The sequence below is a fragment of the Silurus meridionalis genome, chromosome 18, assembly GCF_014805685.1.
Source record: "Silurus meridionalis isolate SWU-2019-XX chromosome 18, ASM1480568v1, whole genome shotgun sequence".
Taxonomy (NCBI): domain Eukaryota; kingdom Metazoa; phylum Chordata; class Actinopteri; order Siluriformes; family Siluridae; genus Silurus; species Silurus meridionalis.
Genome location: NC_060901.1, coordinates 15,394,351 through 15,417,146, shown reverse-complemented (window position 1 = coordinate 15,417,146; position 22,796 = coordinate 15,394,351). Strand labels below are relative to the sequence as shown.

General features: G+C 37.0%; 2 protein-coding genes across 2 annotated transcripts in view; one reads left to right on the top strand and one right to left on the bottom strand.

Annotated features, from left to right (window-relative positions):
• Window positions 1-4,336: 4,336 nt before the first annotated feature.
• Window positions 4,337-12,454, bottom strand: tnni1d (troponin I, skeletal, slow d). The gene is made up of 9 exons (XM_046873429.1): window positions 12,365-12,454; window positions 12,146-12,160; window positions 11,850-11,853; window positions 11,641-11,676; window positions 8,990-9,031; window positions 7,431-7,562; window positions 4,990-5,079; window positions 4,707-4,889; window positions 4,337-4,478 (listed from the first exon to the last, which is right to left on the bottom strand). The coding sequence occupies exons 2-9, from the start codon at window positions 12,151-12,153 to the stop codon at window positions 4,377-4,379; spliced, it is 597 nt and encodes a 198-aa protein (XP_046729385.1). The 5' UTR covers window positions 12,154-12,160; window positions 12,365-12,454; the 3' UTR covers window positions 4,337-4,376.
• An 8,450-nt stretch (window positions 12,455-20,904) lies between these two features.
• st8sia1 (ST8 alpha-N-acetyl-neuraminide alpha-2,8-sialyltransferase 1) overlaps window positions 20,905-22,796 on the top strand; it is a 39,247-nt gene continuing 37,355 nt past the window's right edge. The window contains exon 1 of the mRNA XM_046873157.1: window positions 20,905-21,998. Coding sequence (XP_046729113.1) covers window positions 21,805-21,998 — 194 coding nt within the window. The 5' untranslated portion in view covers window positions 20,905-21,804. The remainder of the gene's footprint in view (window positions 21,999-22,796) is intronic.

Genomic DNA, 22,796 nt, shown 5'->3' with positions numbered 1-22,796 from the left:
CCATACATTTAAGGTGCTCACTTTGTGTACAGGGGAATTGTTATGCTAGAATAGGTTTGGGTCTTTTAGTTGAAGTGAAAGGAAAATTAAATTCTACTACATCCAAAGACATACTTTGTGGCAACAGTTTGGGAAGTAACCACATATGGTTAGAACCACATAAGTCAGGTGCCCTAATACTTTTGCCATATATTTGTATTTCAGGATTCTATCTCAGACGGATTATTGTAAAAAGTGCTTTCACAACACTGGAAGATAAGATGTTACACAGTCACACTGTCCTGAATATTATGTTGTGTAATCCACCAGAACTAATACAAAGCGAAGTATTCGACAAGATCCATACCAACTGGATTGGGTCCAGTAACAGAATGACCAGTCCTAGCCTAGTCACTAGTGCTAGAGAGATCAGTTCGGAAATACGAAGTGTTTTCACAGGCTCATAGATTATTAATTTTATTTTTTCCTCCATGGTCTGATGACAAGGCATTTTATTTAAATCGGTTGATAATGAAAACCCAAAATTTAGTTGTTCCAATCTTGTAATCTGTTCATTAAACCTTCAGATGCTGATGATTAATTGTCAAAGGCTTGATTTTTATTTGAGCAACATTAACATCTATTCATTCTCCCTTAAATCTCATGCCTCAAGTAATTAGACAAAATGAGACATACTGTTATAAATGTAGAAATAATTAACAACCTGCGAACTGATGAAAAGTGTTTTATCCCTCTTATACTGCAGTATTTTGGACATGGGTTAATATTTCTGTTCTGACTTTTCCCCTGGTAATTGGTACATTTTTTACTCATTGGCAAAAAAAGAAATATACTTTCTCTTTTGATTATTTAGACAAACTTTATTAAAAAAGTTTTATTCCTGTCAAAGCATCTAAAGGGAGAAGAATCAGTTTCCTTGGATTCCACACTTCAGACAGTTACTATCTGCTAAAGACTTGTGGCTTCCAAGTATAATCCTTATCTTTATAATTATGTTGTTTTGATTACTTTTAAACCTGTTATAGTGGCTGTAAAAAAAAGAAAAAAAGCTTAAATGCTGAATGCAATATTTAAATAACTTTTGGAATTAAAACCAAAGGACTATTCTTGATTATGTAATTTAATTAGTGTAATTTAATTTTCAATTCATTGTTGTTCATATTTACCTCTAGATATCTTAAACAACTTTTGGGCATCTTTTAATTTGATCCCACACCAATTTGAACAAATTTGCCATGTTAGGTTGATTCATGACAAAAATGTATAGTTATGAATGTCTACTAATTTTTTATTTCATTTGTTTGTTTTATTTGTTATAGTTCAGTGTGGAGAAAAAAAGGATCTACTTATGATCCAAAACATAACAAGCTCTTCAATTATGCATGTTGGAGGGATTGTCCTGAGCATGTATTGCTGCTTCTGTGATTCTAATCTTTATCCGTGCTGTAGTTCATGATGATAGTAGCAGAATCATTTGTTTGCCAGATTTACAGACAAAATGTATCCATTCTAACTTGAAGGAATGTTATCATTCAGCAAAACAATGAACAAAAACCCACAGCTTTCATCCATGAGGGAAAAAAAAGGTTTTATACTAGCCAAATCAATCACCAGACAATAACCCAATCTGAGCAGAATTTCATTTTCTGAGGTGGTGTCTGAAGAGAGAAACAAAAAACAAAGGAGCTGCAGTATAAACCTGGACAAGGGGAATGCAACAGTTTAGCGATATCACCAGTGTGTTGATGCAGTAGTTGCATGCAAGGGATATTCAAAAACAAATATTAAATGCTATTTATTTTAATTTACTTTAAGATGTGAATATCAAGAAAAAGCATGTGGGTGCATATAAATTATAAATTAAACAAATACACTCCTGAACATCCTCTACTGGCTTGTTTACTTTTACTGCAGTCGACAGTTGATGAGAAACTAGGAGATATACCTCTTTTAATATATATATATATATATATATATATATATATATATATATATATATATATATATATATATATATATACACACACACACACACACACACACACACACACACACACACACACACACACACACACATGCAAGCATTGGCATTGAATTTTGTTTATGCTACCATACTGCACTCTAGTGGTGGACGAACTCGAATAAAATTGGACACTTGGGAGTTTTGTGCATGGTGATAGACATCTGCATTGGCATCTGCATTGGCCAAAAAACTTCTCTGTCTGGCACTGAATCATCACAAAAAATGCAAAGAGGTGTTTATTTGATAGCACATCACTCACTGTGCCCCTTAACCTCTTTATATTTGATTACTTTATATTTATTTTAATATAAACTTTCTTTATATTGAAAATAAAACTTTTTTTCCAAAACTATATAAAAGGTGATAGTTATGCTTACACCTACACAGAAATAATATGGATGAAATGTATTAGTCAGGATTTAGGCCATCAGTGCACAGAGAAGTGGTAAATGACCCATTACTGGCCTCTAATGTGGCAGGTCCTGTCTCCTTGCTTGTGTTGCTCGATCTTAAAAGACTAGAAAGTGGCCCTCCTATTCCCACTACACATTCTAAAGCTTTCAGATCTACAAAAGTGATTTAGTTAGTAAATAGGTCAAACAACTCACATTGTTTAAAGACCTGGTTCATTGGAATCACCTTGAGAAGTTTTTTTTTCTGTTTATATAATACTTAAGAGAAGAATGTCTAAATCTCTTAACGTCTGTAATTGCTTTGACATTGTTTTTGTAACATTTATCAAACACCCCTCCAAATGGCACAGAGCTTCTCTGAATGGCTCAATTGTCACAAAATGGCACACCCCAAATTTTGCATCACCAAAAATGTACAATAATGTAAAAGAGTGTTTTCAAAGCATAACATGCAAAATATAATATGTAATATATGTATGTATTGTATGTATGTGTAATATGTAATATGCAACATAATTTAATCATTCCTGTCGTGAATATTAGGTCTCAGAATTCAGGTGTTTAAGCGTAAACTATTGTAATGACATGACATTGATGAGTGATTGGCTAAACTTCAGTTGTTAGGTTATGTGTGAGATATACTGTATGTGTGTTCATTAAAGTTTGCAGTTAACTTAATAGACCACCATGCACTATTAATAGTAATAGTAATCGTTTTATAATTGTTTAAAATATTTTCTAGACGGTTGAAAAACTAAATGCTTATTGGCTAGCTTTAGCATGTGGGAACCTAGCAGTGTACCAAGCTAGATCAGTTTAGCTCTACAATAAAGTTGCCATTACTACCACAATTCCAGGAAGGGCTTGATGTTCAAGAGTTTGACTTTGACGCTATTATTTTATTTAGCCGTACACAGCATCAGACTTTCCACAACAGCAGCCAGCTTAGACTTCATAGTGACTTCAAAATGCTTTCTTTTGATGTACAGCTGGTGTTGCAAGGGATGTATATGCTCCTCATAGATCATTCAGATTTTCAGTATCTTCTTCAGGAGTCTGCTTTCACTTTCTATGGGCTAGGTTTAATATTCTCATTAAAATGCATTTTAAAATATTATTAATTTAAATTTGTGTATTATAGACTACTTTTAGTGCTATTATTATTATTATTATTATTATTATTATTATTATTATTATTATTATTAATCTGTGCCATCTGCATTCACGCTTCAAAATAACAATATGCAAGAAAAGTATAACAGAAAGACCTGATTGAAATAGTTTCAAGCTATTTTTCATACTGGATCTTTCATAAACATCTGTAAAATTTATGAATGACTTCATAAAACAAAGATGAAATTGTGGATAAACTACTCAGAGGAAAGAGTTAATGAATGCATGCTACTTTACAGTCCTTTAGTGAAGTCCTTGATATTGGTTCTGAGATGTTTTTGGACACAGTCTCTGAATAAAATAAGCATACCACTAAATACTAAATGCAATACCATCACAATGTAAGTTTCAATGCATGTATTGAGATTTGTTATAAAACATGTTATTTTATCTATTATTTAATGCTATGCAAGCTTCATATCTTTTCAATTAAGACTTTCACACAGCTCATAGACATACATAGACATTATAGTTCTATCTCTGCTATCGCTATACAATTATGTATTTCTGTGATAATACACTTAGGACCAGAGTCTTTAAAATCTTGGAAATTATCTATAATTTCTTCTTATTTTAACAGACATTTCAGACAAAAATTAACAGTTGATTAGATGGTCTTAAGGTTACTCAGAACAGAGATTTCATAATAAATATGTTGATAATATTACTTATTTTGTAGAGTAGGCCAAGCTCAATAAAAACTAGAAACTTCTGTAAATTTTTTTACATTTTTCACAGAACTCCAATGGGTATTATCTGTGTGTAGTTCACTGGGTTCCACCAGCAGCATCAAACATCTTTTTCCTTCCTTCCATTCCAGACATGGCCTCTACATTCTTACGCCAGTCACCTACTTCTGAGGTCAATACCTGATGAAGAAACAAAGCACTATATTGATGACCACCCTTGGAAAATCTCCAGCCAGAATATACCATTTGTATTTTGTTTAATTGTATTTTTTTTCCTTTTTTATCTTACAGCACAATCCACAGGACCAGTGCATGTTCTATTAAGCAGCAAATATAAGCTTAAAATACTGTAATATTTTGTTGAAAAAAAACATTTTATATAAAGTTTATATCTGATGCTTTTTATACCTTCTCTTGTTTGATATCCTCCTTCTTGACAGACTTGAGATTGGCCCGCAGGTCCATGGAACCCTTGTGCTTGGAGCCCAGCAAAGCACGCATCATCTCATCAGCAGAAACACGTACCTTCCTAAGAGCTGGCTTCTTGAACTTACCTCCCAAATCCTCAACTTTTAACTTTAGTTCACGAATCTGGGATAATAAAGAAATAAAACATGCTATTAAACCACAACCACATGTAAGTTAAGCATACAGTACAGCATCTATTCGGGATGAGCAAAGCCACACTTACATCACTATTATGCTTCATCACTTTAGCCTCACAGTCATATCGCTCTTCATCAACAATGTCAATCTTTTCATACAGTTCTCTGCACAGATTCTGAAAGAATGAGCAAGCATGTAAATCATTTTGCATCTAATATATTTTTGTCGGGTGCAAAAATCCATGCTGTTATTTATTTATTTATTTTATTATGACCATTGTCAGAGAGGTTTCTCAAATGTAACAAAAATCAAAATGACCCTGTGTGAGTACTGTGTGACCTGGCAGTGCAGCACTTGCTTGAAGAAACACATTGACATGGAATCTTCCATTTCCCTTCAGGAACTCGAGCTGCATCAGCTGCAACGCTTTGGAAACACCTCTGCATGACCACGCTCTGAACCATGTGTGTAATCAGTCCAAATAAAAAGCGTGACGTCACAGGTGGGGTGACGTTAAAAACCAGGAAGCTATACTAGCACATGCTGTTGAGAGTTTACTAGCTTCTGTTTGTTCAGGAAGCGCTCTGTATGTTTGTTTACCACATTTATAAGATCAGGTAAGTATTAGTAAGTGGGCATCAGGAGGTTCAGAAACTCAGCGTAGCCACACGCACTTCCCCAGACAGGGATGCTAGGCGGCGCCCAAGGTCGGCAAAAAGGTCCTGACTGCTCAAGACCTCAGATAGGTTCCGCTGGGTGTGTGTGTGCACCTCAGCATATGGTGCCTGCCTCTCCTCAGTGCCATGGGAGATCAGTTTGTTAACCCTGCAACCTCCGGTGCTTCAAGGGAAGCTGCTCTCACCGAGAGCAGTGTACACCCCATACATCCTAGGGTGCTTGAACTGAGGCAAAGGCAGAGGACCGCAGAGCAGAGGTTCCACCTGAATGTGGTGGTGCAGAAATTTTCAGGAAGTTTTACAGGGCACAAGTGGACTTCTTTGCGACTCAAGAGACCTTGCATTGTCCCCTCTGGTTTTCCCTCACTCACCCAGCTCCTCTCGGACTGGACAATATGGTAAAGGCGTGGCCGACGCTATACCTGTACACCTGTTGCACTGCTCCAGGGAGGTCTGGAAATAGTTCGCCGGGGTGGAGTCTGTCTTCTCCTGGAAGCCCTGTGCTGGCCAGGCCAGCCATGGTTCACCAATCTGGTAAACCTTCTCGAACACCCTCCCTGGGAGATTCCCCTCAGGTGGGATCTTTTGTCTCAGGCAGGGGGCGCTTTGCTTCACCCTCGCTCCTAAGCTGCAGAGGCTTCGGCCCCTGAGCTTATAGCCTCTGGTCTCTCAGCCAAGAGACCATTCTCCAATCCAGAGCTTTCTCCATGAGGAGGTTGAATGCCGCAAAGTGCTGTCTGTTCACTATATGGTGTGAAGGTCACCACTTAGACCCAGTTAACTGCCCGGTTGGCCCAGTGCTGGAATTTCTTTAGAAATAGTTTGCCAAAGGGTTGTCTCCTTGCATCCTTAAGGTTTACGTGACCGTAATGCTTCACTTGCCGAGCAGTTGCTGGGGAAAAACCCGTTAGTGACACGTTTCCTCTGCGGGGTTTCCTCCCCTGAGGCCGAGGCATTCTTTTCTATCAAGTGCTGCTCTTTTCACATTGGTCTACCATGATCTACCATGAAGGTAAAGACATCCCTACTTGCACAGTATATCAAAATAAGTTGTTGCTTTTTAAGTGACATCCCTCAGGCCCAAAGATCAAGTCCACTGCCATTTAGACATCACTTTTTTACATTTGCAGGTTGACCAGCCTAATCTTTCTTCTTTATCAGTGTAATGTTTGGATTTTGTTGACTAGGAACTTGTGGCCAGTAACATGCTATTAAAAATGTAAAATATATGTTGTCTACCTTTTATGGTAAATAATGACTGATGATATAAAAGTTACTTCTAATGTTTTAAACTCTTTTTAATCTTTCTGTTGGTCTGTTGCTTCTGCACTGTTTGTTCTGTGGCTTCAAGCACTTAGTCGAAAGCAGGTGCTTGTTGCTGTTGAACTTTTAGAGGCTGCATTTACACTTGGTCTATTTTAGTGTTACAAATGCTCTCAGAGCAATTACTCTTTGGTGGGGAGATAAAACTGGTGCACAGGTGCTGGCCAGATTTACATTGTAAACCCACACTGGGGTTGTGTAAACCCACACAGAGAGCACACTGGGTTGCTTGGCAAGCCCAAAAAAAGCTTTGGAAAAAGGAGTTGCAGAAGCAGAATTTTGACCACAACAAAGAATATTTTAGGGACATCTTTAAAGGGGCAGTCCCAGAAATTATAGGGAGGTCAAGATTGAGATAATTTGGACATTTAATAGGTTAACCAGGGTCAGGGTCAAGATAAGAGTTATGCTATTGGAATTCCACTGGTTCCCAAAAAAATCACCTTGTTAGTGCACAATGAAACAGCATAAATAAAATTAGATTGTTTTTTTTCCCTTATTTCAAAAACGTAAATTATATATCTACTTGTAATTCTTCCAGCGAGAGTCCGGAGAGTTGTAGCGGAATTAATTTTTCATCCAGGTAGCGTGATTTCTCTTCATCCCTATCTTGTTTTTCCTTCTCCAACTCTTCCATTGCTCTGTTGAGGAGCAGCATCTAAATAAACAAACAGATTTTAGGCATTTATTAAGAAAGAGTCTGATGCCCTTTAAAATAATCATTTTATATTGTATTTTATAATAAAAATAAAGAATGAAAATTAAGAAAGTTGCCAAAATGTAACTGCTTCCATGAAACATCTATGATTTATGTTGTTAGCAACAAAATAATAGCTTAGTAACTAACTAGCAACACCATAGCTTGAAAAGAAAACCTAGATTTATGTAAGGGTGGTTATATAAACTTTCTTTCAGCTTCTCCCATCAGGGGTCGCCACAGCGGTTCATCCCTGATGGCTGGGGTTGGTTCCCTGACCGGGAATCGAACACGGGCTGCAGCGGTGAGAGCGCCGCATCCTAACCACTAGCTCACCAGGGAACCCATGTAAGGGTGGTTATATAATTAGTATAATTTGAATATAATAATTCAGAGGCATAAATTTCTCCTGCCAATGTGTGTTTGTGTAGGATTTCTTAAAATAGGATTAGGAATTGTGTGCACATATTTTAAGTCATAAAGTGGATTGCTGCATCGTTAATGTAAAGTTCTAAAGTTAGTTGTGTGTTTCTATAGTAGCCAGGCGACATTAAGTTAAACATTCTTTTTTGGGTGCGAACATTGATATAACCAAATATTTCCTATTTGTTTGTGATTTACAAATTTAATCGGCACTCGTAAACTATAAATTCAGATATGTGACATAGCTAGGTATCTTCCTTTAACAATGTATAACTTTTGCTATCTTTCCACACAAACGGTTTTATTTGGCAGGTGTGTGTGCTTCATGACGATTTTTAGTGCGAAAAAAAGGTTTTTAGACTTGAGTGAAACAAATGTTCAGTAATCAAAATCTTTTTTTTGAGTTTATTATTTTTTTTATATCTGAGTAAAGAAAGGACGTTGTGAATAATGTGTTAGTTTTTATTTTGCCTCTTATATTTTTCATTATTTATCTTTTTAATAAAAATGTTGAAACAATGCTATTTTTTCAAGCATTGCTAAAATTTGTGCCATTAAAATGAATCTGCGTTACAGCCCTAATATATATATATATATATATATATATATATATATATATATATATATATATATATATATATATATATATATATATATATATATATATATATATATATATATGTGTGTGTGTATATATATATATATATATATATATATATATATACACACACACACACACACACACACACACACAAAATTAGTTCTGAAAAGATGTTAACTGTAATATTAACTTAAATTAAATTAAACAGCACACAGCACAGATCTGCCACAGATTTGGCAGCATGTGTTTCCTCCATTAGAAATGTAAACACCAATGCTGCAGCTTTAATGTTCATGTTCTTACCTCGACTCATCTAGCAAACATGACAGTTTGTATATAAATGTCCTGAATCATTGACACAAACCTTGAGAGAGAGTTTCCGAGATGCAGAAATCTTGCATTTTGGCTGTGAAGATATAAAAGCACAATAAATAAGTTAAAGCATTATTCAGCAAAGATTAAAAGTTCAAAGATATTTGGCACTGTGGTTTAAAACCCAATCACAGACATGCTGGTATTCGGTATAACAGCAAAGCTGCTTGTCTGATTTTGCTCAATTATTGCTACATAAATAGTTCTATTTGCAATGACCAATTTAAGCAATTTTTAATAAATCTTCACATTCATCTTTACAATTGGATTTCTTTACCAATATGTTTTCCACCTAACTATTTTGCATCTTGTAAAATATCAGATCCGTTTATTTTGCATTCACTATTCAATATTAGTTGAACCAACAATTAATAAAAAATATGAATACTAAATTAAGATTATGAAATTGTAACATGTGTTTGCTGTTTGCTCATTTTAATTAATACATTATTCCCATTATTCCTGCATTTGATTAAGCGCTTATCTGCTATGCTTGAAGCTCACTTTAAGTAAATATCATTCATAATTTTAATAAAGCTGTCTTCAGTGCTGTCTCCTCTGATTTTCAAACAACTTTCATTAACAAAAAAAACCTTTAATATTTAGTAAGCTTTTTAGTGTAAAACATTTGACAATATATTTGAACGTGACATATTTTGCTTATATCAAGCTATCAGGCATTATGCATGTAAAATGGGCTCATGTCCATGTTCAGAATGATGCATAATTGGAATACATCTCCCTGCTTTCTCCATCCAGTTCGTGCAAATCTCATATACATTTCGTAATAGCACAGTCTGCTTTTATATAACATCTGAGCTCTGAATACTGATGTATGCAAAAGTCAGTAATACATTCAAACTCAATTCTAAATTTAGCCAGTAGGTATAAAAAATACATTGATCAGCCATAACATTCACACTACCTGCATGAACTACACAAGCTCCTGAAGGTGTGCTGTAATATCTGACAGCAAGTCATGAACAGCAGGTTCTCTAAGATCTGAGTCCATTGATTGGATTTTTGTACACATTTGTAAGTGAACAACTTGAACTCATATCAATTCACTTTAGTGTTGTTTGTATAGCATTTTTAACAGTATTATAGTGCGAGTGTGCAACTGTGTTAAGGAAAATTTAAATGGTATGAGGGAGAAACTTTGGGAGGAACCAGACTTACAAGTGAACCCACTTTCATCTGAGTGGCATCGAATGTCTATTCATTATAGTACCATCATTGTTGTACTGTTCAGTGATAGGCGCTTAAATGCAGAACTATTGATATTAATTACAGTCCCAGCTGCACGGAGTTGTCTCCAATTGAAGACAACTCCATCCAGAGGTAGGGTGTCAGGATGAATCAGGCAGATCCAAAGAGAAGAAAGGGACAGGAACTCTTATCACTGGTACCTCATCATCTCTTTGTCATGTTCCTCATACTATTCCTGAACAGATTTTCCAGTGTGGCAGTGAGCATAATCTCGCTGAAAGGATTAATAGGGAATACTGATGTCATACATACAATTCAGACCAATAAAGGAGTGGTCTGCAACAATGTTTAGGCAGGTGGTACGTCTCAAAGTAAAATCCACATAGATTCCCAGGAGAGAAATGCCAACATTATAGTGTTTCTACCAAATTGCCTTCTTCTCATAGTGTATCATGGTGCCATCTCTTCTCCTGGAGAGCAACACACACATACACACACACACACAACTGGCCATCCAAAGGAAAATTTAATTAATCAGACCAGGCCACCTTTTTGCCACTGCTCCATAATCTAGTTCTAATACACTACAATTGTAGGCACTTTTTTGTGGTGTAAAAGCTCTGATGCCAAAGTTTACCACAATTTTTCCTACTGTAGCACTTCTGTACGATCATCCTAGACAGGCTAACCTTCGCTCCCTACATGCACCAATGAGTTTTGGGTATCCATCATCATGTTCTTGGTTCATTCACCCCTGTCCTTTCTTGGGCCATTTTGGTAGGTACTTACTATTAAATCTCAGAAACACTCCACAAGCCCTGCCATTTTATAGATGCATTAACCCAGTCATCTAGCAGTCACAATTTACCTTCTGTTGCTTCCCACACATCAACTTTAAGAAATGATCATTTGCTGCCTAATATACAGTATACAGGATTTTAGTCCTTCACAGGTGATTTGTAATGAGTTCCTCAGTATTATTCCCTTCACCTCAGTGGCTTCTAAATGTAATCTGCCACTTGTTGCCTACTTCAAATGAAGCACGAATAATAATTTGATAATTTTCAATAATTACTATATGGCACGTTTTAAACGTAGCTTATTATTTATGACATTGACATTTGGTTTATATGCCTTTTGCATAAGTTTCGTTTCGCCTCCTTCATTATTATTATTATTGTTTTTGCTTCTTTTCCTTTTTACCAATCTAACTTGTAATACACATGCACTGTGTGTTTCATTGGAATATCAAATCACCGGACAAAAAAAGGACAGTGGCTAAAAGGTCATATTTTGTTTAATAAAAAAAACACAGTGTCAATATATTTTAAATTTTTTAAATAAAAAGGAATTGACAGGATCAAAGTATGCATACTTCATATCAATCCACCCATCAATAACCTTTAGCACTGGTGAGATGATTTCTATAAATACCTTGTCAAAACCTTTGGGGTTTCCTTTCGGACGTGCCTGGAACAGAGCATCCATGTCAAAAGCAAGTTATGCTAGATCCGTCACTTTAAATTAAGTTTCCACATTTACAAAAATAAATCATACACAAAACCTGCTGCACACATTACCAAACAAATACATGCAAATTTATGCAATCATTTTTATGCAGTAATGCTGTAAAATATGCTCACCAGGCTGTCATAATCCAGTGATGAAGTGCATAAAGATAAAAGTAAAAAAAAAAAAAAAAAAGCAATGTGAGAATTAAAGGTGTTTTTTTCCTATATAATATAGTAAAGAATATTTTGAAAGAGGTACTTTCAGCAAAGCCTGTCTTAATAATTCAGTTATCTAAGTTGATTTTACTGGTAAAGTCTACTAACAAATATTATTTTTCTGTCTCAATAAATGTGATATGCCAAAAGAAAAATAATTAATTTAAATAAACGTATAAAAAGCAATTGAAGGCAAAAACAAGAATACTTACCCTGACATGGTGACACTTTTTACCACACAGAGGAAAATACATGTTATTACAAAAGAAATGTGCCCCACAAATTCACAAACTGAATATTCCTTTTAGAATTAATGTATGTTAAACTGAGTTGTCCATTTATAAAGTTGGCAGATGCTAGACAAGGACATTTATTTATCATTATAGAATTATTAGTAGTAGTGGTACTATAAGAATTATTTTTTTTATTACCTGGATGCTGTTGCGTAGATGTCCGCCTGATTTGCGAGCAGAACAACGGGCTGCTGAGACAATGGAACCTTTTATGTGCTGTTAACAGATATAGACAAAGCGTTTGTCCTGAGGAATGAGCTGGCAGTCCTTCATGGATTAAATATCACCCACCATGAGGCCCAGATGATACAGCCAATACATAAGAATACACTACAAGTTAACTTAGGTTTGGCTGTGGGGATGTGCAAACACAGTTTTCAATTTGCTGTGTTGCATTCAAGATTGGACAATATTATTTCATGTGCATGCTTGTATAAACTAATTTTCTCATTATTACATGGACATTACTACACATGTTCGCATTTTTAATGATTAATTTGATTAATGGGGTTTATAATCACATGCATGATGCTTTCATGACATAATAGACTTACACATTGAATAAAAAAACTTTTTAACCCAAACATATATTTTACTTTTGTTTTCATAATAAGTGAGCACTGAGCAGTTAAACCCAAATTCATTAAAGTTGACAGACACCAAAATTAGACCAGAGAAAGACCTTGTTATTAAAAGAAATAGTTGACCTTAAAGGGGCCCTGTGTATTCATCCAGTAAATTACCAGCATGTGGACAAGTATGTTATGTGTTAGAAGATCACATTGATGTCATGCGGACAATGTCCCATATTCACATTCCTCATGCTGCACCTCATTGGGAACTCCTATTAGGAAGCGGCCCATGTAGAGACAAACATTCTGTTTAGTTAATAAACTGAGGTTTTGTAATGCCTCGGGGTCAAAGTGCCTTATTTGCATGTTATATAAATGAAGGATTTATAGTTGGTAGTATTTTATGATAGATTGATTTACAAAAGTGAGTCTGGGCATACTTTTGCAAAGATACAACAATCAAGCTTGACTAGATCAGTACAGTGATGTCTTTGTATTGTATTTATATATATATATATATATATATATATATATATATATATATATATATATATATATATATATATATATATATATATATATATATAATGCAATACAAAGAATGAAAAGTCGTTAGTGTTTACTACATAGGAATACCATGTACCTTCTCTCATTAGATCCACAGGACAAAATAACAAAGATGGGATAATCCAACATCTCATATGTCTCTCACACACCCACACACACAACAGTGGAGAGTGGGAACAGTGGAGAGTGCCGACAAATGCTTCTGTGTCAAGCTAGCTTTCATCCTAGACAGGTGACTCTTCTATTTATTCAGAAACATGATGCTAGTGCAGTTGTTGGGGCCCATCGCATCACACACTTTTTTTGCTGCCCTTATACTTCTCAGAACGTGTGATACTTCGGCTCCCGTTCTGAACACATTAATCGTAGAACACTTTTTATGAAGTTGTGTGCTGCAGTTAAAGCTAGTTACTCCTGCTTTTCTCTGAAAGGTATTAAATATTAAGCCAAGATTTGGCTCTGTCAACATCCATCCATCCATTGTTCAGACTGATGACAGCTACGTTTTGTGCCTCTGATGTTCTGTCCGGCTAGAACAATAAACACTTGGAACAGTTGCTCCAGCTAGAGATTTATATGTAAGAGATACCATCACCTGAATATAGGCCTAGCTTAAACCGTTATGCTCATTGCCATGGTGACATTCCAAAATGATGACCTAGTAGTAGGAGCATTGATTCAGAACCTTACAATGTTGGATCTACATTAGTGGTGCCCTGTTATAAAACCAAGATAACCTTGGTAAAATAACATTGTACTGCTTTATAAGGCCTCCTTGGATGTTGCATTTAATCAACTAGTACGAGAAGAGTGGTAATGTAACAGAGAGAAACAGACACTCAAGTGATAAGTCTTTCATTCATCTCTTAAGTGGGAGCATTCAGGGTTGTCGGTGCATGGCTTTGTATATTTATTACATTCTATATGCAAGAATTTAATTTCTGGGACAGATTCTACAACTGAGAGAAAAACTTCCCTTGCCTAACCCTACCCCATAAAACTCCTCCACTGATGAAAGATTGTCTCTAGGTTATGTATGTAACACTCATTCCCTAAGGGAACAAGACACTGCGTCGAAATGCTTTGGGAACACACCCGAGTGTTGACGCTCTGAAATAATGTGTGTAATCAGTAAAAGATTAGACACTGGCTGTCACCGGCGGAGTGACGTCATGACCAGGAAGTATAAAACGCATATGGATTGAGGCAGCGCCAGCTTCTGTAAGGGAAAAGAAAGCGCCACAGGGCGGTGTGGCATAAAGCAGCGTCTCGTTCCCTCAGGGAACTAGGGTTACATATGTAACCTAGAGACGTTCCCTTTAGAGACGTTTCCCTTTCTCGAGCTGCGTCAAAACGCTTTGGGAACGAGTGTCAGTTCACGCCAGACTGACCAATCCCTGCCTAGTTTGTATCTGTCAAACACAGCTAAAGGAGGACAGAGGGACCAGGAGTTTACCCCATACTTAGGGTCACAGAAGGGCCTGCAAGTCTTCTACTCTCTTGATAGAGCAGATGCCAACAAGAACATGGTCTTGATGGAAAGGTGCCTCCAAGATGCCTCACGCTAGAGGCTTGAAGGGGGGCTCAGACAGAGCTCCCAAAACGACGGCCAGGTCCCACCCAGGCAGGTCGTACTGGGGGCTTTAGCCTCCAGGTGCTGAGAAGAAAACACGTTACCATGGGGTCTCTGCGCAGAGATTGCCCAGCTAAGGGGGCATTATAAGCCAAAATGGTGGACACATAGACTTTTAGGGTGGATGGAGCCAACACCTTGGCAAAATGTCCCTGGAGGAAATCCAGCACTGAACCAGCCGGGCAGCTGGTGGTGCTCACAATCACAAGAGCAGAACGGACACCACCGGGAGAGCAAGTTGCAATACTGCGTCTCTGTACCTTCCGGAGGGAGGTGGAGGGTTGTGGTTGGGGCTGCACCCACCAAGCAGCCCCATGTGAGAGGCGTGTAAGGTACCACTGGAACGCCGCCGCCTGTTCCTTATTTTTCTGAAACCTTTTGACCACCGAGTTTACGGAGTCGCCGAAGAGGCCAGAAGAGGTTAGCGGGGCGTCCAGCGGTACAGCCCTGTCTCTATCAGACATCTCTCACAGAGTAAGCCACAGGTGACTTTCCAGCCATAGACCGGTCCTATGCATGGCCCTAGCGGTCGCTTTAGTGGCTCTGAGAGCTAGATTCGCCGTACGGCGAAGCTCATCAAAATGGCTGCCCGGGGCACCTCCCACATTCAACTCTTGCAGCAGGTCAGACTGATATTTCCTTCTCATGAAGCATAGGCTTCACCCACACGCGTAGAAGCTTTGTGTGTAGTGTCAGGGTCTTAAGGGAGGAGGTGATCCCGGGAGAAAGATAGATGGCAAGCGTCTCTTCAACCCGCGGCATTGCCTTATACACATATTCCTCCACCCCATAATGTGGAAATACACATTGAAACTTGGGGTAAAGGGGCTGGCCGAAAAAGGCTTAACCCATGACCTGAACACCTTGGTGTGCAGGTTGGGAAAGAAAGGAAGTCCCGTCGTGGAGGTTGTGACACATGTGTTAGAAAGCGCTCATCTAATTTACTAGATGAAAGCACTTTCTGCTCACGATTCGGTTAAGTTATATTGAGCTTGGCAACGGCATGTGTCACAACCTCCGTAAGCTTCTTAACTTCCGTATCACAGAGAGCCATGTGTCAATCACTTGGATTTCGGGTGTAGTATTTAATGACCTTCCATTTTGTATTAAAATTTTATTTTGTTGATGAAACAGTTATAATGATGAAAATGTTTCTATTAAATATGTGGCAAGAACAACCAATCAACCAATCAATTCAATCAATAGTCAATGAGATCTTTATGAAGCGGTTGTTCAGGGTGTGAGATGTTTATAATACTCATAACAATATGTAGAAAACCTAATGGCATTGTGGTGTAGGTTTTTGTGCAATAGATATATTGAGCAACTCCCATTCGCCAGAAAGAAACAAATACTTTTTCATTAAGTGTGAATATACTGCATATGAAAGAAAAAATCTGATGTAATGAGACTTGGATTCAAATTGAAATTCATGTGGCTCAAGGGAGTCAAACACAGTATTGTTGAAAGAGAACTTTCATTAGTTACATGAACAAATATTCCTCCTGCTGAAGCTGGGACACTCATCTGCTGCAGGGTGTCAAACTCCTTTTACATAATAGGCTACATCACACATCTAATGCTACATATCTGCTGTCACAGCTTGGGAACTGCCTTGGTTTTTAAATGCTCTACTGAGCCTGCATACTAACCAATGATTCAATCCATCAACATCACCTGTTTTTTATTTACACAGTGTATTCTAACCTTGTTAAAATAGCACACCCTTCTGAAGTCTTGCCCAGTCATAGCATGCAAATCAATCATAGTTTGAGTCTTTTAACAGCTTTTTTACTGTTTAAACCTGTATTTAAAATATCCAATCAGATTCAGAAAAAGTGTCCACTGCCATATTTGAGACAGAAATCGCCCTTGTTCAAATAAGCAACTCAGAGGTGAATGTGAAAGACAGATAATGTGGTGATAAAAAAAAAAAAAATAATATGTTACACCAAGTTACGAAATGCATATTGGGTTTTGTAATCTAAAACCAAAAAATGTGCTCTTTTTTATGTGATAAAGTCTGTGTACTTGTGTGCTGTTGTAAATGAAATATTGATTAAAATAGCAGCGTTTAGAATGAGATAACACTGCCATCTAGTGCACAATAACTTTAATTGTAGATTAGCTCTAAATTAAATTAAGGCTAATGACAGTCTAATGATTTTTTTTTAATTACAATGCAAAGTTAATAAATACAATAAATACAGATAATATTATCTTTGTTTTTTATTTATCCTCTTTTGTAACTTTCATGTTAAATGCAGACCAATGTTCAAGGGAAGATTATTAAGATTATATCCTCTGTCAGAGACTGCTTGATTTTCTAATCCACCTAACTCATTTTCTTCTCTGTGTGAGTAAAAACTGGGTAGATTGTCTAGGCATATCTTAATTTGTTTGTAAAATGGATAGCATTGAAGATCATGTGGCAGTTCCACTAGCTCAAGGTTTACTTTTGGCATTTCTCTAGTGTATAAAATTTCCTGACCACCTATTTGGTGTAATTTACTGTACGGAACAAAACTTTTTGTATATTTTCCAGCACCTGCAATAATTAGAATAAATGTCATCTTTCTGCCCCTAAAACAAACTGTAAATGAACGTGGGTTCTGTCTTCTAAAATAATCATTTTAATGTAGATTTCATATGGTGGCTCTATGTTTGATTTGTGATCATGTCTATCCTCTCCCCAAATATATATATTCTTTGGTTGAGAATCAAATTTTCTCTGATATAATATGTACAAGTATTTATAATGATGTTATACATATAATGATGCTCCAACCACAATGCTTTATTAGTAGTGAGGTAACTAAGCCATCAGGAACAATTTAGGGTGATATAGCTTGTCTATGCCTACAAAATCATGTTCATTTCTCAAAAGGTTCAGGTTGGACTTTTTTAATCATTCAGTATTATCTATACATATTGTTCCTCACTTGTTTACCAATATAGTGGTCATTATTTATGTTTCCATTCCAAGTTGCACAATTAACTGATGCAATACAAATTTATTTTTACTATTCTGAGCGAATTATTCAATCACAATAAGGCAAAGGCACATTTTTCTAATGCATTTATGAATTGATTTAACGAATGAGTTAAATAAGAAATATGTCTCAATTAAGAGCAGAAGTTTATTCTATCCATAATTTTTTAATGCAGTATCCAAAAAACTTGTATAAAAATACATGATTAGCAGCATAGCTAATGTTATGTAAATGTATTATTTTGTATCTAAGATGTATATTATCTACTAATATGCTGTAATAATTATTGTATTAATGTGTATATGAGTTAGATGCTCTTGTCTTGCATGCTGTCAATTAATTCTAACAAAATTGTATCTTCATTTTCCTCCAACTATAGAAATTTAAAATATATTTTGTTGTATGCCGTTGCATCTCAAAAGACAAAAATTGTCTAGCTATCACTGTGCTTTATGGAAAAATTTGAACTTGACTCATAAAACAGCTGATGACTGAGTGAATATTACTAAACCCTGCTTTGTTACAGTAAGATGCCACAAGATGATGCATTTGCTCATTTACAGTATATTTCATGTAAAAAACTAATATTTACCATATATGGTTTGTTGCTGAATCATTGCTTCTTTCAAATGACACCAGGGCTTCAGTATATCACCTAGAATATCTAATAAAATATATGAAAATGTGATAAATAATAGGATAAAAAACATTTTTTTGTTTGTTTGTATAAGTTTTATTTCTTGATGAGCTTTAACCTATGTATATTACCCCAAGTGCTCTCGATAAACCAACAGGTCTTGGCCTACTACAGTTCATGTCTACTTTAAGAAAAAATGTTGGCCCCTATATTTTCCATATACGTAGATATGCAATAGCTACAATTAAAATCAGTAGTCAATAAAATCAAATCAAATCAAATTCAAATCTAATTTTTATTTGTCACATACACATACATACAGAGCACGACATGCAGTGAAATGCTTTATACAACTGTCCGGCATGGGAATAGGATGGGGAGAAAAATAAAACAAAGAAAAACAAGGCAGATAAATAAAGAGTATAAACTATGTAAAAAATATAAAATACATAAAGATATATATGAGGAACAAAGTGTATATACAAGGTATGCTTATATAGTGGACAGTTATAGTGGACAGCTACGAAGTACTTAACTTAAGTAGCTTTTCCGTGCGTCTGTACTTTACTGAAGTATTTCCACTTTTACTTGAACGTCACTTCATTTGAAGGTCAAATATCTTACTGTTTACTTTGCGAAATCTGCAAAAATGTAACTGGTTACACATGCAGCAAGCTATCAATCAGGGTCGAGCGTGCGCTCTGTTTAAATTTGTTTTGATTGCCATTTGGTGGTATCTACTTCGCACCAACATACGGTTCCACGTGAGTTCAACAGCAAGCAGAACATTTTCAGAGGAATAAATGATGAAAGAAACTCCTGACTCGAACTTGCCACAACTCACGTGGCCTTATTTGCGTGATTTATTTTTTTAAGTGGTTTAAAAGAAGGTTTTTGGCTCATGATCATTTTAATAGATATCAATCTGTGTTTAACCAAGAGTCTTGTGACAAAAATTACATTATAGCCATAATAAATCAAAGTACTTTGGATACATTTGAGGGCAAATACTTTTACTCAAGTCAAGTTTAAAGGGTGTAGTTTACTCGAGTAATATTTTACTGAGTGTAGCTCTACTTTCACTGAAAAACATTGTGTACTTCGTCCATCACTAATGAGAATGTGGTATGTCTTGCAGTTTTCTCACGGTCCTTGGGCAGTGGTGTGTTTGTAGCTGTGACAAAGAATTTAACCAGCCTTACATCTGAGGTCTAAATACTAGTCTGCAGAATTTTGGTAGACCTGTTATTTTGTTACTATTTAGAGGTAACTTATCTCTGAACACAAGCCACCGTCTACATGATCAATCAAACAGGCTTCATTGTGTACATAAGCATGTAAATGTAGCCCGGTGGTTCTAAACCCACAGGAATGCTGAAAATAACGAACTCTTTAGTAGATTCAAAGAAAAGGGTTAGAAAGAGTATAAAAAGGTACAAAAGCAACTGTGGAAAATCCATTCAATAAATAAGTTAGGTATGTTTAATGCACATTTTTTTTAATTACGTTGTGCCACCCACTGAAAATATTTACAAAGACAACCGGTAGTAGTTTCTGACAAATTGGTGAACCGCAACGTATCGCAATGTATTTGTATATGTGCATCGCAATGTATTTGTTTATAGAGACTATAAATTACCTTTGCAGGTCGCTCTGAATAATACTGTAAATGCAAATAGAAATCTTAAAGGTCTTATCATGGATTACACAAAATACACAAAACACAAAATAACGCTGCCAGTAAACCTGCAGTACAGTGTGCAAAAGAGAACTGTATACATGTGCTTGTAAATAAACACAAAATGTAAACACAAAAGTCTGTGCAAAACAGCAATAGCAGCAGTCAAATGGATGTGCAATAAACAGCATGTAAACAGATTTGTTTTAATTAAATAATGTGATATATTATGGGTGGTACTGAAGACACGGATGTGTGAAATGAGTATGTGTGTGTTTGTACTTAAACCAAAAAAAGTCACATGCTTCAGCTGGTTATATTATACTCTAGATCATAGGTTCCTAAACATAGTTCTGGGATACCCCTACCTTGTATACTTACCCACTGCAACTCAAGAAGGGGCTATTTTGTGGATGTGTGTAAGAATCAGGGAACTCCAGCAGCAGGGTAAGGAACATTGGCTCTAGATCAGGGCTCTAGTAAATAACTTATTTCATGCTAACTCAAAGGAGAGCAAATAACTTATATTGGTGCTTGATTTCTGAATAGTAGTTTGTCGTTTAATGTTTAGCGATGGCGGTAAAAAAATGAAAAGAGACAAGAGCTAAAATTGGGCTTCGAAACACAAAAAACAACACAAAAAAATACAATAACACTTAGACAACTGAATTCTATCGACTGCTGACAATGCGAACATTCTGAGTCGTATCACTATCGTCATTGTAAGACTTAAAAATTCAGACCATCATAACTTTGGAACCAGTATGTCTGCGTATAAAAGCCATTGACTTTTACCAAGCTCGGTAGTGGTATTAACCCCGTAATGCAGGGAAAAGGAGAAATTAATGCAGTCTTGAGGGCATTTTTTTGTGAACACTTGATGCTCTAGATGGAAGGGTGTGGCTGCGGCTTTCCCCCAAACACCACATCAATATTAGCAGGACAATGGGGGTGAAGTGATGGCGGATGTTGCTCGACCACCTGAGGGCAGCAGAGAGTCGTGTCAGCGACTCGCCGTGTTAAGGCATCCAGTCGGAACGAGGTGTCTTTGTCTCGGCTGTAGAGACACTGGTACAGATTTTCACAACCCTCTTTTAAGAAGACTGCGATGGAGCAATGCAGGGAAGAATTTACCGAAGATCTCTACAGTAATGATTTGTAGCACAAGACGATCGGGATGAACCGGTAACTAAGTGAGACATGGGGGGCAGGTGATTTTTTTTTCTGGTTTCTCTAAAGGAGACAGCGGGGGCAAAAAAAAAAAAGCGTGTGATGGAGGGAGGGACGGAGAGAAGGAGGGAGGGGGACGCGAAGCTTGAAACAATGAAACGCAGGGTGTCGGATGCAGGCTGCGCGATGAACGTGGAGGACGACGCAATCTTTTTGGAGAGCAGACGCGTTTATCAGTCGTAATGGCGCGGGGACGTAAGTAAAAACGGCAGCGCGGTCGATCTCTCTGTCTCTCTGTTCATCTGTCCGTCCGTCCGCCTGTCGGTCCATGACAGGGGGCATGATGGGGTGTTTGCGGTTCCACCGGAGTAAGTCGGTCTTGGCCGCCGTCTGTGTGCTCGTGCTCTGCTGGCTCTACATCTTCCCCGTATACAGGATGCCGAACGATAAGGACATCGTGGAAGAAGTGCTGCACCAGGGCCAGACGTGGACCAAAAACAAGACTGGCATCGACCTGTACAGGTATCACTAATACCTCCTGCAACGGTCCATGCACGAGCTGTACGATCACCCATGCTTTTCATTTCCTGCTATACAAGTCTGTGATTTATTTTCTCTGACACCTACATAGTCTCTTGTATTACATTTGCTATGCTCACTTTATCATTTATCAGTCCTCGGCCTATACCTTGTGCCTCCCAGTTTCCATCAGACTCATCACAGTGAAGATAGATGTGCTGTAATGTACAATAGCCTTCACAGAAAGAAAAAAATCTGATGTTCACCCTAAAATTTCATTGATATCCAGTGTATGTCTGTCCTGAGCAGTTTGCTCCATTGGCATTTCTCATAATGAACTCTAACCGTCCTTAACGCAGAGTGCGTTCTGCCCTGTTTCCTGTATTAGTGCAGCTGCAGAGAGACTTCATTCTTCCATTGCCCTATTTTGTTACAGTCCTTCCCATGAGGCTGTGTGACAGACACAGCGCTGTAGAGAAGCTGATTAAGATAATGCTGCAGAGCCTGACACCTGCAGCGGCTTTAGTTTGGGAAGGCATGGTTTCAAACAGGTTTATGTAGGTGGAGGTCTTGAGAGCGAAGGCACAGAGGCGAGACCTTCTTTCCTGCTCACACCCAGACGCTGATAACTAGCTAGTCACTCATTTTACAAACCAACAATTCTCTCTGATTGTCACTTATTATTCTTTTTTCTAAATATGATGCACACGCTCTCTCAATATCGTTTTATTTTCTCCGACTCTTTCAAAGCAACAGCCTTTATTAATTCATTAGTGAAACTTTCCTAGGATGAGCGATTTT

Bases quoted from the DNA above. Each gene is read 5' to 3' on its own strand.
- tnni1d (XM_046873429.1), bottom strand. The intron at 9,032-11,640 runs GTATTTATAGAA...ATATCTTCACAG, and splicing joins ACCCCAAAGGTTTTGACAAG to CCAAAATGCAAGATTTCTGC. The intron at 7,563-8,989 runs GTTTGTGTCAAT...TTGTTTATTTAG, and splicing joins CTCGGAAACTCTCTCTCAAG to ATGCTGCTCCTCAACAGAGC.